At 40.5% G+C, this 15,734-nt stretch overlaps 1 protein-coding gene across 2 annotated transcripts in view; it reads left to right on the forward strand.

Moving 5' to 3' along the window:
* The window catches only part of STPG2 (sperm tail PG-rich repeat containing 2), a 217,166-nt gene that overhangs the window by 16,680 nt on the left and 184,752 nt on the right, over positions 1-15,734 (forward strand). The window contains exons 5-8 of one of the 2 annotated variants that reach the window (XM_060278456.2): positions 1,972-2,087; positions 6,128-6,239; positions 13,185-13,277; positions 15,261-15,420. In XM_060278456.2, the coding sequence (XP_060134439.2) occupies positions 1,972-2,087; positions 6,128-6,239; positions 13,185-13,277; positions 15,261-15,420 (481 nt within the window). The remainder of the gene's footprint in view (positions 1-1,971; positions 2,088-6,127; positions 6,240-13,184; positions 13,278-15,260; positions 15,421-15,734) is intronic. The other variant, XM_088660493.1, reaches the window with a different exon arrangement.

Raw genomic sequence — 15,734 nt, forward strand, 5'->3', positions numbered from 1 at the left:
AAAACAAACAAACCAACAAAAAACAAACCAACAGAAAACCTTAAATGGTGGTGATTTTAATAGGAACATAAAAGGATTAATATGTGAGGATCTCGTTGATTCCATGTGGGGGGAAATGTAGGAGTGCAACAGAACATAAGAAAGGCAGAGATCAACTGAAACTGGTGAGGTTGCTATGAGAGTGGGGGTTGAGGTGGGAGATGAATCCAGGAGACATGACTCGTATATGAATAGAACACAAATAGGAGAGATAAAAATAACAGAACATGCCCCCCGTCTCTTCAACATTTGAATTCACTTCAGTTGAGTACGCTACTCAAGTATGGTATTTCAGCCACAACTTTAGGAAACCTTCTCCAAAATATTGCAAATCCCAATAGCTAGAAAAGGGTTCAGGTACTTATGCATTCACCTTACCTACAATTTAAACAAATTTTATCAGGCAATTTGGTATGGAAACACTAAATATGGACATAGGACACTGGAACAAAATTAAACCCTTCAGTATTATCTCATTACCCAAAGAGGTATTTAAAAGCAATCTTGATTGCTAACTGGCAAGTTCTTCATGGTTGTGATTATCCATTTATATACTATGAGAGAAAACAATTCTGTCCAGAAACCACTGGATGGTGCTCTAATCCCATTACTGTGAAGTGCTAGATTCAGTCTTAGTCCTTGAGACTTTATAGTCCCGTTCATAATGATATTATAAGATGCTCCGAATAGAACCCTTCCCTTCTGTTGATAGAGATAACTGACTGTTTACCCTTGTGCTTTTCATTCAGTCAAGTCACATTATAGCAAGGGACTTGTGGCCCTCATAGATGTTGTTGGATTTCAGTTTCTATCAGCCTCAGCCAATATGACCAGTAAACAGTCAGGAATTATGGGCGTTGTTGTCTAATCACATTTAGAGGGCCAAAGGTGAATGAAGAATTAATAACAAGTTATAACACATCAGGCTTTTGGCTGTGTGCCTCGGCAATGCCTGCACCAAGAAGTGGCTCTCCAGGCTTTCAGACAGGATACATATCCAGATCTACCTGGAGATGCCAGGAATTGAACCTGGCACCTTCTACAGTGGTACTTTGGTTCTCAAACTTAATCCGTTCTGGAAGTCCGTTCGAAAACCAAGGTGCACTTCCCCATAGAAAGTAATGCAAAATGGATCAATCCGTTCCAGACTTTTAAAAACAACCCCTAAAACAGCAATTTAACATGAATTTTACTATCTAACATGACCATTGATCCATAAAATGAAAGTAATAAACAATGTACTGCAGTCACACAATCAATACATCAGTAGCTGAACTGGGTTCCACACTGCCACAAAAACCAAAAAGAGCCGCAAAAACACAAAATAAATAGCAAAACAGACAGACCTCAGCGTAACACTCAAAACGGAAGTGTGGCACTCAAAACGGAAGCGTAACACTCAAAATGGAGCACGTTTGGCTTCCAAAAAAAGTTCGCAAACCGGAACACTTACTTCCGGGTTTGTAGTGTTTGGGTTCCAAGTTGTCTGAGTACCAAGGCGTTTGAGAACCAAGGTACCACTGTACAGATAAAGCATGTCACTGATCTATGATCCTTCTCTGTAGTGGGAGGGGGGATTTTCTTTTATTTTTATCAGTCCATTTATATTTTAGCTAGGGCATCAGTCATGAATTGTTTTTACATACAGATCAGCTCCTTATGAAGAAGGATGAAAAGTATGTTAATTTATAAGATCTGAATTCATAGATGTCACTTTGTGGATAAAATTATGTACACGAGGTGCAAATTACCTGATAATAAGCATCAACGGTGATCTTTCTGTAGGCCTGAATTATGCTATATTTGATTTGATCAAAGCCAGCGTGGAGCATTAGTGTTGAACTTGGACTTGGGAGACCTGTGTTCAAATAACTGCTTGGCAGTTATAATATATTGATCACAAGCTAAATGCTGATTAATCTTTTCTTTCAGGATTGCATTTACCCTGCCATGAAACATAAAGGAGTGCAATTTGGCAATTTGACAGGAAAGCGGCATGAATTTAAGCCACGTGAGGGCCCTGGACCTGCAGATTATGACGTGATTCCGTATGTACATCTTAAGACAATTTAGAATCTGGGTCTGTTTGGAAGTCATGCTAAGTGGATGCCCTGATGGGAAAGAACCAGAATAAGCCTTGGGCTCATGCTCTCCCCCTTTTCTCTGCTAGTGTAGGCTTGAGAAGAACACTGAAAACATTTGCTTCCATTTTTCAACTGCAGCTTGTCATTGTGTCTGAACCCTAAACTGTTGTGAATCCTAACTATGGTTTCTTTGCAATGAGCTTGACTCATCTCCCATGCTTTGAAGTTGATGTGAATAAACCATAGCTAATATTGATCAGCCTTTTTGGGTTAGGATGAAATGACAAGTTCACCGTTGTTAAAAATGGAAAGCGTGTGAGCGCGAGGCATGTGAAGCTAAGGCTGAAATGCTACAATGTATGTTTGTATTCTAATAATAAAGGGTGTGTATTTTCAATAGTAAATGCAAGAAATTAAGAAGTAGTTTGTTTTCTCATATCTGCCCCACACATAGAATCTAGAAGCATGGAGGCAAATCTCCTGAAATAATACCCCGAGTTTCCCTTTTCCACAGTTTGTAGCCTGCAAGCTACCTTGAATGTCTTTGCTTTCCTCCCTTTCAGAATTTCATCTGCAACCATTTTATGTGAAGGTTTTTTAGGCCACCCTTTAGGACATAGTTGTGACAAGGCAGCTTACATGACAAAAAACCCCTCTCATTCACATAAATGAATTTCCTTCTCCCTCAATTGGATTGCTGCTCAGGTGGGGGCAGTTTTCAGGAGGTAGATGCTGAAGGAATTGTCTACCACATAGCAGTTAGGTTTAGGTAAAGTCCCACTTACACCATTGGAATTTCTTGGGGGGGGGTGTCATATTGTGCAGGGAAGAAAAGAGCCAAGAAAGGGAGGCAGTTAGAAAGAGAAGGGGAGGAAAGAGAGAAACAAGCGAAAGAGATGGAATGTATACGTGTGTGAGAGATAGAGAGGAAGAGAGGGCGTGGTGTGACTCTTGCTCCTCCCACTACTGGAATGTGACCTGTGACAAGTTTCTTTCCAAGGCCACGTGTCTCTTTGGGATGTGGGTGAAATCTTCCTCGTTTAAAGGGATACAGAAGTGGAGGGTACTGAAGCTGCCCTAGACTACTGATTTCCCCCTCGAAGGCACCTCCCTGAGTTTCTTTTCTGTCACCTCGGCTAATTGCCAGCCGGTGAGAAAATGGCCTAGGAGGATGGACAGCTAGGAGGAAAATTGTGAATGGGGTTGGGTTCAACACCACTTTTCTGAGTGCCCCTTTTGCACTTTAAATAAGTCCACCTTGGACTTCCGGTCTACCGCCATTGCTGAGCGGCAAGGAAACCTCAAACTCTGAGGATCCTGGCGCTGTGGAGGAGGGGGGGAGCCACGAGAGCCCCGCAGACCCCCGGAAGAACCCCAGATCAAGCTTTCTGGGGTTGTGGAGACTCAGCTGAGCCCCAAAACGTTTCCTTCGCTCCCCAGTAAGCTCTTTTCAGAGCCCCGAGAGTGAGCGGAGTTGAGACGTGGGTGCCTTGAGTGGACTCGCTACCTCCGCAATGCGAAGCTCTGAGCTGACAGCACTTTGAGCGGTAGATTCTTCCGATCTTGAAAGAATTCAGGACTTTAGTTACCATGTGTAAAAGAAAGGGATTTTCAATTTGAAAAAAAATGGCCACGGGAGGAGATTTAAAAACGGATTTAAAAGTCCATCTCCCCCATTGAGAGAACTGAGACGCAGTTATCTTGCCCGAAGCCAGAAGCTTTCAATTCCCAAGAAGGAAGCTTTCAATTCCCAAGAAGTGGACTTAAGACCTTCCCCCTGAGGCAGGGTAAAGGGGAGAAGGGTTGAATTTAGTGAAATCCCTGTAAAAAAAATATTTTGGACTGGGGAAAGTTCCCCTGCAAGCTGGGGTCGGGTCCCTGGAGGGATCAGCGAGCCGCCATTATGACATCACAAAAGGAAGGAATCTGTTTACCTCGTGAACTGTCAGTATTGAAGAGAGCACAAATATAAGACTGGGAATAGAAGCTTGATAATGCTGTACTTGTAAATGAGCATAAGAGTATTAAGGTATGAAGAAGAACTGAAAATGCTAGTTTGCAACCAATTTGGATACAATTTCTGTTTTTGAAGTTTGAAGATACGAACTTCGCCATTTCCTGTTTTGGAGCCTTTGCTGTTCCCATGAAATTCGAGACGAGCAAGATGCCAGTAGACATAATAGCACACGACTTTATTGATTTTCAAGTGGAATTCCTGAAATTGCTATGGGAATTAAGAAGTGAAGTACGACAAAATACATACAAATTGGAAAAATGAATCAGAAATATGTGGAAATTGAAAAAAGGATTAATTTCATCAGAGTGTCTAGAGAAGAAAGATGAACACTCACCAGTCCTGGACATTCATCAGTTCTGGACAATGTAATTTGATTCTAAGGAAGAAGAAGGGGCATGGGACACTGTTCTCCCAGTGAGGGGGGGGGAAACAAGACCCATGCTTGATTCAAAAGGTTTTTAAAGAAGAACCAGCATGGAATAATGCCCTCCTAGTGAGAGAGGAGAGCAGGACCCATGCTGGGGTCAGAATCTATGGAGTATAAAAATGGTGAAAAGGATTGAAAAGTGGACATCTAGATGGATGGTATTGTGTAATTGTTAGAGAAATGGGGAGACAGCAGGGGATGAAGAAGGAAATGTGGTTGACAGGCTGGGACAGAGTGGGAGTGGGGTGAGGAGTAATATTGGATGATATTTTCTGATTGATCAAGGTGGTCCGAAACTGGTTTGACCTATGGAACTGGCTGAATCGTCTAGGAGACTCCGAGTCCAGGGGAGGGGGGGCTGATATAGATATAAATGCATAAATGTTATTAGGATAGAATAAATAAGGTTTGAAATTATGGATTTTTTGGGGGAATAAATTTTAGGCTAAGGGGTGAAAAAGAAGATAGATGGTTTGGAAATAAATTCTGGATTAAGAATAATTGATGATTATAGGTTAGGGATAAGTGATGTTTTTAGATTAGCAATAATTGAAAGATAATTAAAAAAATGTGTCAAAATGATTAAAGATATAGTATGACAATTGCCCAAAATGGACCCAGTGAGGGGGGGGGGAATTGAGGAAGTCTACAATGTTAAGTAAAAATGAAAGATTGTTGGAATTGTAATGTTTTTTCTTTTTGTGTTTTTTTCTTTTTTCTCTTTTTGTATTTTGTAATGTTCTAAAATGAATAAATATTATTTGAATAAATAAATAAATAATTCCACCTTGCTGGCACCAGTTTAACGATCAGGGGGTGCTTAAAGTTGCTGAATTGGGGATGTAGCTGAATACATTAATGTTAGTGCTAGAGGGTTTCTTGCACTGATCCTAGAAAGAATCACGAGCAGCTTAAAACTACTCTGCTTTACTGTTGCTAATTAAATTAATTTTCTTAGTTTTATATGGATTTACATTATTCCACTATCTGAGCATCTGTTCCAATTTAATCCTTTTCTACCATGCTCTATTAAGAAAAACGGGGGATTGTAATCCTGCACTACACAATTAGATTCTCTCTCTCTCTCTCTCTCTCTCTCTCTCTCGTTTCCCCGCCAAATTCTGTGGTTATGTAACATAACAAAACCTTTGGGCATGCTAGCCGAAAATACTAAGAAGCTTTTGAATGTTGAGAAACAATGGTTTCTCACAAGGCTGTAATACTCAAGCGAGGTTGCTGGTCTAGATCCACTTGAGGCATTATTTTCCATGCTTAATGGTTATTTAGCTTCCTGGCTGTCTTCTGCCTCCACTGTGTTTTTTATTGTAGTTTACCTATGGCAAGGAAACTTGAATATGAAAACAGAAATACGTAGAATAGCACTACATAAACTTTGGCTGTCCTATTAGTGAGCAAACTAGCCTCTCATCTGTTATTGCAAAGAGCAGCTGTTTCTAATATACTCTTGCGGGGAAAGGGTGAAAGCTTTCACTGTGTGCATATTTAGGTGCCCAGGCACATTTAAGAAACGACTTATAAATCTCTTCAAACTTTCTAAAGGGAAAACGCAGTGCATTATGAAAATGTCAACATCAGAAAGGAAGACCAGAGAAAATATGACCTCCATGTTCCACGGTATCATGAAGGAATAGTATTACAGGAAGAAAAGAAGGTAATGCCAATTCAATACTGCATTTTGTAGTACTTTAAGTGTTATTTATGGTGGGACAGAAGTTCTAGGATTTGAAGAACTGCATAACTTAGTTGGTCTTTAAGGTGCTACTGAAGGAATTTTTTTATTTTGCATAAATAGAAAACATACTTCAGTTCAGGCATGAAAGAAGATTCATCCAAATTGGTGGAGGAAATCGGTCATTAGAGTACTGCTGTATAGAATTTTGCTGAGAACCAATGTGTGATGTTTTAAAGAACTGCTTGCAAATAATGACTGCTGAGTGATTGTTGCAATATTGCAATATTGTTTGTTTCTGGGGACAAAATATTGTGTTGGTGCAAGGGATTTTAGAAGTGAGTGCAAGGGATTTTAGAAGTGATCCCGTTCTTCCCAGTGGGCTTCACTGAATCATAGAATTGTAGAGTCGGAAGGTACCCCAAGGGTGATCTGATCCAACCCCCCAGTCCAAAAGCCATTTTAGGATTGAACTGTAAGATTTTTTTTTTAAAGGAGTGTATCTTGATAAGAGGAACCTTTTTTGGTCTGTAGGTGACTGCGTGCTTCAAAGCTCTGTTCAGGCCTTGCAAAGAGTCTTGTGTGCTTCTCTAAAGCAGCTGTAGCTTTTGCAACAGTCCTGCTTTCTGAAGGCACTAGCTGTGTGAGCACAGCCAATTAAACAGACTTCAGTTCTACCGGCCATCATCTGATGAGTATTATAACCAGGCTCTGCTTTCTGCAGTCAACTGGCTGTGCAAACAAGTTCCTCTTGGGGGATTTGGTAGTGGAGCCAATCCTGCGGGATCTCTGCCCCACCTTCAGTAGATGTTTGTAGAGCCTAAGCCTGCTGTCTGGATGGGCGTGATGATGTTTTAAGTATAGAAAATAGTGCTAAATTTATCGGAGAGCATGAAAAATTCAAACCATGGGCAACTGGAGTATAGTATGAGAAATAATTTGAGACAGAGGAGTTCCTGAGGAGGTGTTATATGCTCTGATTGTCTTGCGCCGTTGAGCAACCGGACCGCTGAATTCTGCACCAGCTGAAGTTTCTGAACTGCTTTCAGAGGCTGCCCCACATATAATGTGTTGCCGTAATAAAACCTAGAGGTTACCAGGGCATAGACAACAAAAGTTGTGGCTGGGGAAACTCAGCCAGATGGGCGGGGTAATAATAATAATAATAATAATAATAATAATAATAATAATAATAATAATAAGTTAGGCTATCCCTTTCCAGATGGGGCACACCTGGGCCACCAGCCAAAGCTGATCTGATCTGATCTCTTATTTGAGTATACACAGTCTGCTGGGGATACTATTTAGAAATGTTTGTCATATATAGTAGAGTCAGCATTGCATCAACGATGTTGAGGCATGGTGATTGGTACTTTGCATGCAAATTTTCTAGAGGAAGTAGATTGGGAATGATGTCATGGTTGGCAAGGGAATGGAACTCTCCATAAAGCCTGAACATACTTTTTGATGAAATAGTTTCCTTTTTGTTGCTATGCTGTGTTGAGCTGCTGGTGACTGGGTGCAGGATACGATTCGCGTACAGTTGAGCCGCAGATTGGTATTGAATATTTCAGAAAGACTTACGTTTTATCAATACTTTTGTAAATTGTATGCTGCATTTAAAAAATGATGCGTTCCATTCAGGAGAGGATTTCTTGCAAGATTTGGTGGGCTTATTTGTCAGAATCAGTAATAGGAATATATTTTTCTAAACTCAGACAGATGACAGGAAAGAGCAAGGGTGTCAGAGTGAAAGAGACATTGTAATAAGACTGATGATTGTCTGTAGTACTCATCTTAGCTTTTCAAGCTTAACCCTTTTGTTCATCAATCAGTCAAAACTGGCAGGTAGTGACCATTAGGAGGATTCATTAGCACCCTGCAGCATGTTTGTACAGGGTGACCCACATCTGTCTTCATTAGAAGTTTTCTAGTTGCCAGTAGTGAACAGATGGGTCATTATTGCCTACGTTGCCCTTTGGGTGTACCTGGAGGACAGGCAAAGTCGTCCTAAGCAGGACACACAGTGTTACCTCACAGAGAGCAATCAGCTTATTTCGAATAATATTATTCTAGAAACTGACTTTTGTTGCTCTTTACCTGCTTGTCTTTGGAGCAGGTGAAAAAAGTGGCAATCAATGTATAACATTGTTTTTACAGATTTAATTAACCTCTGGACAACACACATTCCAGAAATCAGAGGATATGTTTATTTATTTTGCATGTAATAATAATTATTTTTGGTCAATCAGTTGCATTTTACTCAACTGATTTAAGTGTCCTTGATTTTTTTTTTAAAAAAGAAATCTCTGTTTCTCCAAACTTCAGGAAATGCATGTTATGCGCCTTAAATGTGAGAACTTACAATTCATAATTTTTAAAAATCTGTTCTTTGAAGGAAATTCCATCTTCACTGTGCAGCCCTATATAGGCCTGGTAAGAAGTAAGTATCATTGTTAACTGGGCTTACTCCCAGGAAGATTTGTGCAGGATTGCAGCCTTAATGTTTTATTTCTCATCGAAGTTTGAAATGTGGAATATTCCCTATTATTCCTGGTCTGGTATAAAAATGTCTTAAAAATATATTCAAAGCTTGTCAGAATTTTTGAATATTGTTTAAAATACGCTAATATTTATTTTAGCTTCGGACGTTCTGCTTCTTTTGCTGTGGTTCTTGCTGTTTGAAAGGAATAGATGTGATTGTATAACCCTGAAAGCAAATTATCTGCTTTGAGAGTTTGCCCTCTCTACTTATTTTTGGGCACCCCCCAAAATTAGAAAGTCGTATTTTAGGCTGTAATTTAAAAACTTTATTCTGATCAACCGTAACAAATGAAGCCAGTTCAGTATAGAACAGGTATTCCCAAACTTCGGCCCTCCAGATGTTTTGGACTACAATTCCCATCTTCCCCGACCACTGGTCCTGTTAGCTAGGGATCATGGGAGTTGCAGGCCAAAACATCTGGAGGGCCGCAGTTTGGGGATGCCTGATATGGAAGTTTAGAGTGTTAGACTAAAACCTGGGAGACCAGGGTTCAAATCCCCACTCAAGCCATGAAGTTCACTGATCCTGGACCACCTTGTCAGACCACCTTCAGCTTATAAGAAGAAAGACGGGATATAAATATAACATAATTTTTAAAAATAATAAAATCTCCCCACATGCTCCATAACGGCACAGAAATATAAATAACTAGCATAGCACTTTTCACTTACCTAGTGGCTACATGGTACTAGTTATCACTGCTGCTTTTGTAATTTCCAAACGAGAAAAATACAGCTTTTTTTTTAGTGCAGTGTTAAGAGTGTGCTTTCAGGAAGTTTTGAGATGAGTTTAAATGGGAGGGAAAAGGATGTCACAATAGTGAAAGGTTAATAGTAATCAAGTTGCATTAGTGAACAAGAAGAGAGACTTCTTAAGAAGTATAAAATATTTATCTGCTGATGGAATTTTCAGTAGGTGAGTTCTCTTAGAATTAATCTTACTTTGATGCTAATTTCTTTATGAATATTTATAACTTCTCCAGTACAGTTTGCAATTGCTTTAGTGAAATCTATACATTAGTAGCAGCATTCCTTGTCTCCAGAAGTTAAAATGACTATTGAGACTCTTAAGACAGACCCATAAGTTTGTTCCTCTAAACCTGCACATAGTAATGCTAGCAAATATCTGGTATAAGAACCTTCATATATATATTTACTGGGCAGAGAGTTTACAAAGGTACTGTTTCTGCACTTATTTAAGCTTAAGGAAATAATAAGACAGAAAACAGACATCATGCTGATATATCAGCATCTCATTATCTGGTTTGCCAGCATAAACTAGGACAATTGATATATTTTCCCAGTGAAATACAGTCTTATTCTTTTTAATTATTATTATTTGGGGCCATAAATTCTTCCTAATGCAGATATCTAAGTTACCCTGCCCCTTACATATTATTGATTGATTCTAAGGTATTTTTCAATCTTTACTACATAACTTACCATTTACCATTTTAAACTGAATTACCATAAGTCTTTTAAGATTTAATTAGTTCAGTTTTGTCTATGCTGAGTGCACTTATTTGCTTTATTAAAACACAGGATGTATTTGAGCCTTGAGTTAACTAAAATCTATGTTGCAATTATGCAAATTAGTACTGCCAATACAAAATCTTTGGTCTATTGTAAGATGGAAGACATGCATTAAGCATTAGCCAATCAAGCACTGGAAATTGGTCAGCAAAAGTATTTCTACATCTGTGCCTCCCTCATTAATTTAATGCAACCTTCTGCTGTGAGAGACCTATTTTCTCTTAGAGCCTTGGTATTCTAGCCATTTAGCTGAAAGTCCGGTTGAGATAAGAACCATATGGAATGCACTTTAGGTTAATAAGCATTTATTTTAAAGTGTATTTAAATTTGTTTTATGGCACTTCATTTAACAAGAGCAAGTATACTTAATGAGATAAATTTTCATAAATACTCCAGCCTTTACCTTTTGGGCTCATTTTGAAAAAGGAATGATGATTATATTTCAATTTCCATTGCCTATGTGGGGCAGTTGGCGTGTAATTCGAATCTCCATGGGGCCCTGACTGCACTCTTGCCTTTAGACTACCTGTCCTGGCTGCCTCGTTGCTTCCTGACCATTGGTCTTGAAAATCTGGTGCATATAAGAAACTCTGAGCAGTCTGCCTCATATTCTTTAATAATTGGAGTAACTTGACATTCATTGTGTGCAGGAGTCAGGCCTTCTCAGAGGTCCATAGGCACCCAGGCCACTCTTGTCTTTTGAGCCCCTCTAGCTAAAATAATTTAAAAATTATGACCCACACAAACAAAATAAGGCACCAAGAAAAAGAGTGAGATATATATCATTTAACAAAAAAGTATGTCTTCTACCAAATGACATCTCTTATTTCCTTAATTTTGCAGCTCTAAGCTGAGTGTGTGTGTGTCACATTTCATCTGATGTGCTTAAGGACAAATTGCAAAACTTATCAAATGCCAAAGTATTAATTATTGTCTAAATCTGAGCCTCCTTTGACCTTGAGATCCAAGACAAATGGCCCTCGAGTCCTGCCCCAGTGGGCCCTTCACAGAGCATTTCATACTTTAAGACTGAGTGGCATAGACCACTCAACTTCTTGGGAGAAAAGCAATGACAAACCTAGACAGCATCTTAAAAAGCAGAGACATCACCTTGCCGACAAAGGTCTGTATAGTGACCGACTCTGGGGTTGTGCGCTCATCTCGCATTATTGGCTGAGGGAGCCGGCGTATAGCTTCCAGGTCATGTGGCCAGCATGACAAAGCCGCTTTTGGCAAACCAGAGCAGCACATGGAAACGACGTTTACCTTCCCGCTGTAGCGGTTCCTATTTATCTACTTGCATTTTGACGTGCTTTCGAACTGCTAGGTTGGCAGGAGCTGGGACCAAGCAACGGGAGCTCACCCCGTCACAGGGATTCGAACCGCCGACCTTCTGATCAGCAAGCCCTAGGCTCAGTGGCTTAACCACAGCGCCATCTGGGTCCCTTCAAAGGGGGTTACTTCCTGGTAAATGTGTTTAGAATTGTAGTTAATCTACTCTGACTTCACCTTGCCTACAAAGGTCCGTATAGTTAAAGCTATGGTTTTCCCAGTAGTGATGTATGGAAGTGAGAGCTGGACCATAAAGAAGGCTGATCGCCGAAGAATTGATGCTTTTGAATTATGGTGCTGGAGGAGACTCTTGAGAGTCCCATGGACTGCAAGAAGATCAAACCTATCCATCCTGAAGGAAATCAGCCCTGAGTGCTCACTGGAAGGACAGATCCTGAAGCTGAGGCTCCAATACTTTGGCCACCTCATGAGAAGAGAAGACTCCCTGGGAAAAACCCTGCTGTTGGGAAAGATGGAGGGCACAAGGAGAAGGGGACGACAGAGGACGAGATGGTTGGACAGTGTTCTCAAAGCCACCAACATGAATTTGACCAAACTGCGGGAGGCAGTGGAAGACAGGAGTGCCTGCAGTGCTCTGGTCCATGGGGTCACAAAGAGTTGGACACGACTGAACGACTAAACAACAACAACAATGTTGCACTTCACCTTTTTCCAGTTATGTTCCCTCCTGCACACCAGAAAAAAAAACGGTTGGGGGTGTATACATAGTTGTTGTGTTTCACAATTTGAAAGCAATATATTTTGGTGTTGCAGAATCCTGTTTGTGCATTCAAAAGTGGTGTGGGTAGAATGAAGCATTCTTGGCACTGAAATACCTTCCTTCTGTCACCATGTTGATAGCCTAAACTGAAAGCAGTGCTATTTTTCTAGAAAAAGAGGTGCCAGAACTCTCCATGAACACCTCCTTTACTCTCTTATAATGGCAATGGAACCTACCTTAGAGGTGCCAGAACTGAGTTCCAGTGAGTTCCAGCTGAAAAAAGGGCCTGACTGAAAGCACATTTTGCAATGTGTGTGATCTTTCTCGGTTGAGAGGAAGGAAGCTATGGACTGGCTTCTCTGCAATCTGTTATTTCAGGGTCTTGGTTGACATGGAAGCTGTTTGCATGGTGGAAGGAAGGATCTTCCATTGCTCATTCACGGTGCTGTTTGATCTTTGCCCTTGGCCACAATTTTTCAGAATCTCAACAGTGAAAAGAAACATCCCATATCTCCTCAAAATGTGACTATACAGCTGATTCACATAATTGCCTAAAACATTTACTTTTGGAAGCCTTGGATTATTTCTGTGGTTTGAGTTCTATGTTCTGTGATTTTCTCAGGGTTTTCTCTTTCGTTAAGTTTCATAAAGGGAAGCCTTTTATCACAATTATTTAATGTATTTATACTCCACCTTTCCTGTCACTGCTCTTGTTCCAGAGTTAACACAGCCTGCAATACAAAGTGTGTGTTGTATTTGATGCTATTTCAGTCATAGTTGCTATAACTGTTTTGCAGGGTGTTCCAGGTCCTGGCCAGTATTACATAAGAAGTCAGTTTGAGAAGCCAGTTAGTGCAACACAAAGTGCTCCTTTCCTTTCTCTTGCCGAAGTAAGAAGTAATATAGCTCTTTTTCTTTCTTTTTCCATTTTCCATAATGTTGTTATATTTACCCCACTTATCTGAGCAGTGAGAAGTTCCTGGGATGGCATTACAGTGGTAACTTGGTAATGTAATCCATTCCATAAATCCATTCGACTTCTGAAATGTTCGAAAACCAAGGTGTGACTTCCGATTGGTGCAGGCACCCTGGAAACAATAGTCAACAGCTGCACCAGACATTCGGCTTCCGAAAAACATTTGAAAACTGGAACACTTACTTCTGGGTTTTCAAATTCTGGGAGCCGAAATGTTCAAGTACCAAGGTGTTCGAGAACCAAGGTACCACTGTACATGAATTTATTTCCTTTGCATAGGAGAGCACAGTGGAGATTTCTGGTACCTTTGTGATAACTTCTTACTGGTAAATAAACATGTATAGTGGAAGCATGTGCACTCCTACAGCAGGTACCATAAATGCTAATCTTGCAACAAATTTCCAAAGTACAGCACTGTACAGCACCAGATATGCTTCTTTTATCCTAGTTTAAAATCTGAAGCTTCCTCTACCTCTTTTCTTTTTCTTTTTTAAAATAATTTTATTAATTTTACAGATTACAAAAACGGTACTTACATAAACATATTTTCCACCTTCTTTCCACCCCCCTCCCATGGGCCCTCCCCTGCCACAGGAGAATCCCATGCAAGCGAACAGTTGAAGGTGGTCCATTTTGTGGTTGGGTTTATGTCCCCCTCCCCCCCAGAGCCCCCTCCTGCCACCAGAAAGCTCTAGGGAGTCAGTTGCCTCTTTTCTTTCTATCCCCAAATTTAAATTACTCCTCCAGAGGGCTAGGCCTACCATTAGGCACCGGATGTAAAGCAGTTGCCTCAGGTGGCAAATGTGGGGCAGACAAGAAGTTGTAGAACAGAGCTGTGTGTGCCCCCTGCAAACAGTCTTGCTGGCCATTGGTATTGTGGAGGATGCTGTCCCATCAGTAAGATTCATCTGCCAATCTAGACAGCTTCTGTTCATGAAATTGGTGAGGGACCACCATCCTGCCCTTTCCCCCAGGCAGCAAAAATATCTTGGGCCTACCCTGCTCATAGAGATTTGGCATTCCAGATTCCTGGCCATCAAGGACCATCAGCACCTTATTTAGCCTCTGATCAAGCACATCAGGTGACATTATGCAATGGCATAGTTATCGTCCCATGCACAACAGTCGAGATGGCCATACTCATTTCTAATCCAGTAGCATAAAAGAAAATTCTGAAATAAAAATGTGATTGCATCAACATATTGCCCACCCTTTGAGCTGTTACGTTGCCTCTTCAGAGTTTTGAAGCTCAGATGTTGCTCCTCTGCAGAATGTTACCTATTAAGAGCATTGCCTATTCATTTGGTTAAATCAGCATAACCAGCTAAAGTCAAGCAACAGACAAGATGCATCTTGTTGCTTGTTGCTCTCAATATCTGGCTTGCAAAGCTCTGACAAGTATATTAAAATATGTTTTATATTATACGCCAGTGACTTTCTAGTGAGCACTTGCACATAAGCCACTTGCAGTCAGGAAATGATTCCATCAATAAAACTCGTGATATATAAATCACAAGTTAACTTGTCAGTATATAAATGCTACCTTTATTTTTAAGGATGGCCAGAATTCCCATCACAGAGTGCATGCTTTGAATTCGGAAAGGTCTCCGATTCAGGCACAGTTAAAAAGCACTCAGTTGCAGGACTGGAAAAGAGCTCTGCTGGGATCTTTGAGTAGATACACCTTGTTTAGTTTTGAAAACAGAAAAGAATATTGATTAAAATAAAGAAGATAGACGAATGGTTTGACTCAATGTAAGGCAATAAAATATGTCCTTTTTGTTTATTGCTATTAGATTGAGAAAGTTGTTTTTAGACAAAGTTGGGATCTTTCTGCCTACATAGCTATTTGAAGGGATTGCTTGTCATTGATCTATTTTCTCTTGTGTTTCCTTAGAGATTTGCACCTGTGAAATCAACTGCCCCAGCTCCTGGCACATATAATGAAACTCGCGGCGCTCTTGAGTCCTTGAAGAAAGCGACTCAAACAAAAAACATTCCGTTTGGCAATACAGCTGTTCGATTTACCCAAGACCACAAGCTGCGAAAAAGTCCAGGTTTGCAGTAATTAATGTAAACAAGTGGGACGTGCAGCAAAATATCTCCACCCTCTAAGAGGAGTGCTCCAGGCAGCCTGCAGCAGGAACCTTGAGGTGCTGTTCAGGCCTCCATTGTGTGTATGCGCTAGGGCTTTTCAGGAGGGCGTAAAGGGAAACTCCAGCATTCTCCTTATCTGTCAGAGGTTCTTGCGGCTACTCTTGAGTAACAACGCTCCACGCCTCCTTGTCTTTAAGGTGTCTTTATTGTGCATTTTATTTACTGTGCTAAGAGTCTGGAAAACAAGTCTGCTCAGTCTGAGTCAGAACCTCGC

This window comes from Zootoca vivipara, chromosome Z1 (genome assembly GCF_965207765.1).
Source record: "Zootoca vivipara chromosome Z1, rZooViv2.hap1.1, whole genome shotgun sequence".
Taxonomy (NCBI): Eukaryota; Metazoa; Chordata; class Lepidosauria; order Squamata; family Lacertidae; genus Zootoca; species Zootoca vivipara.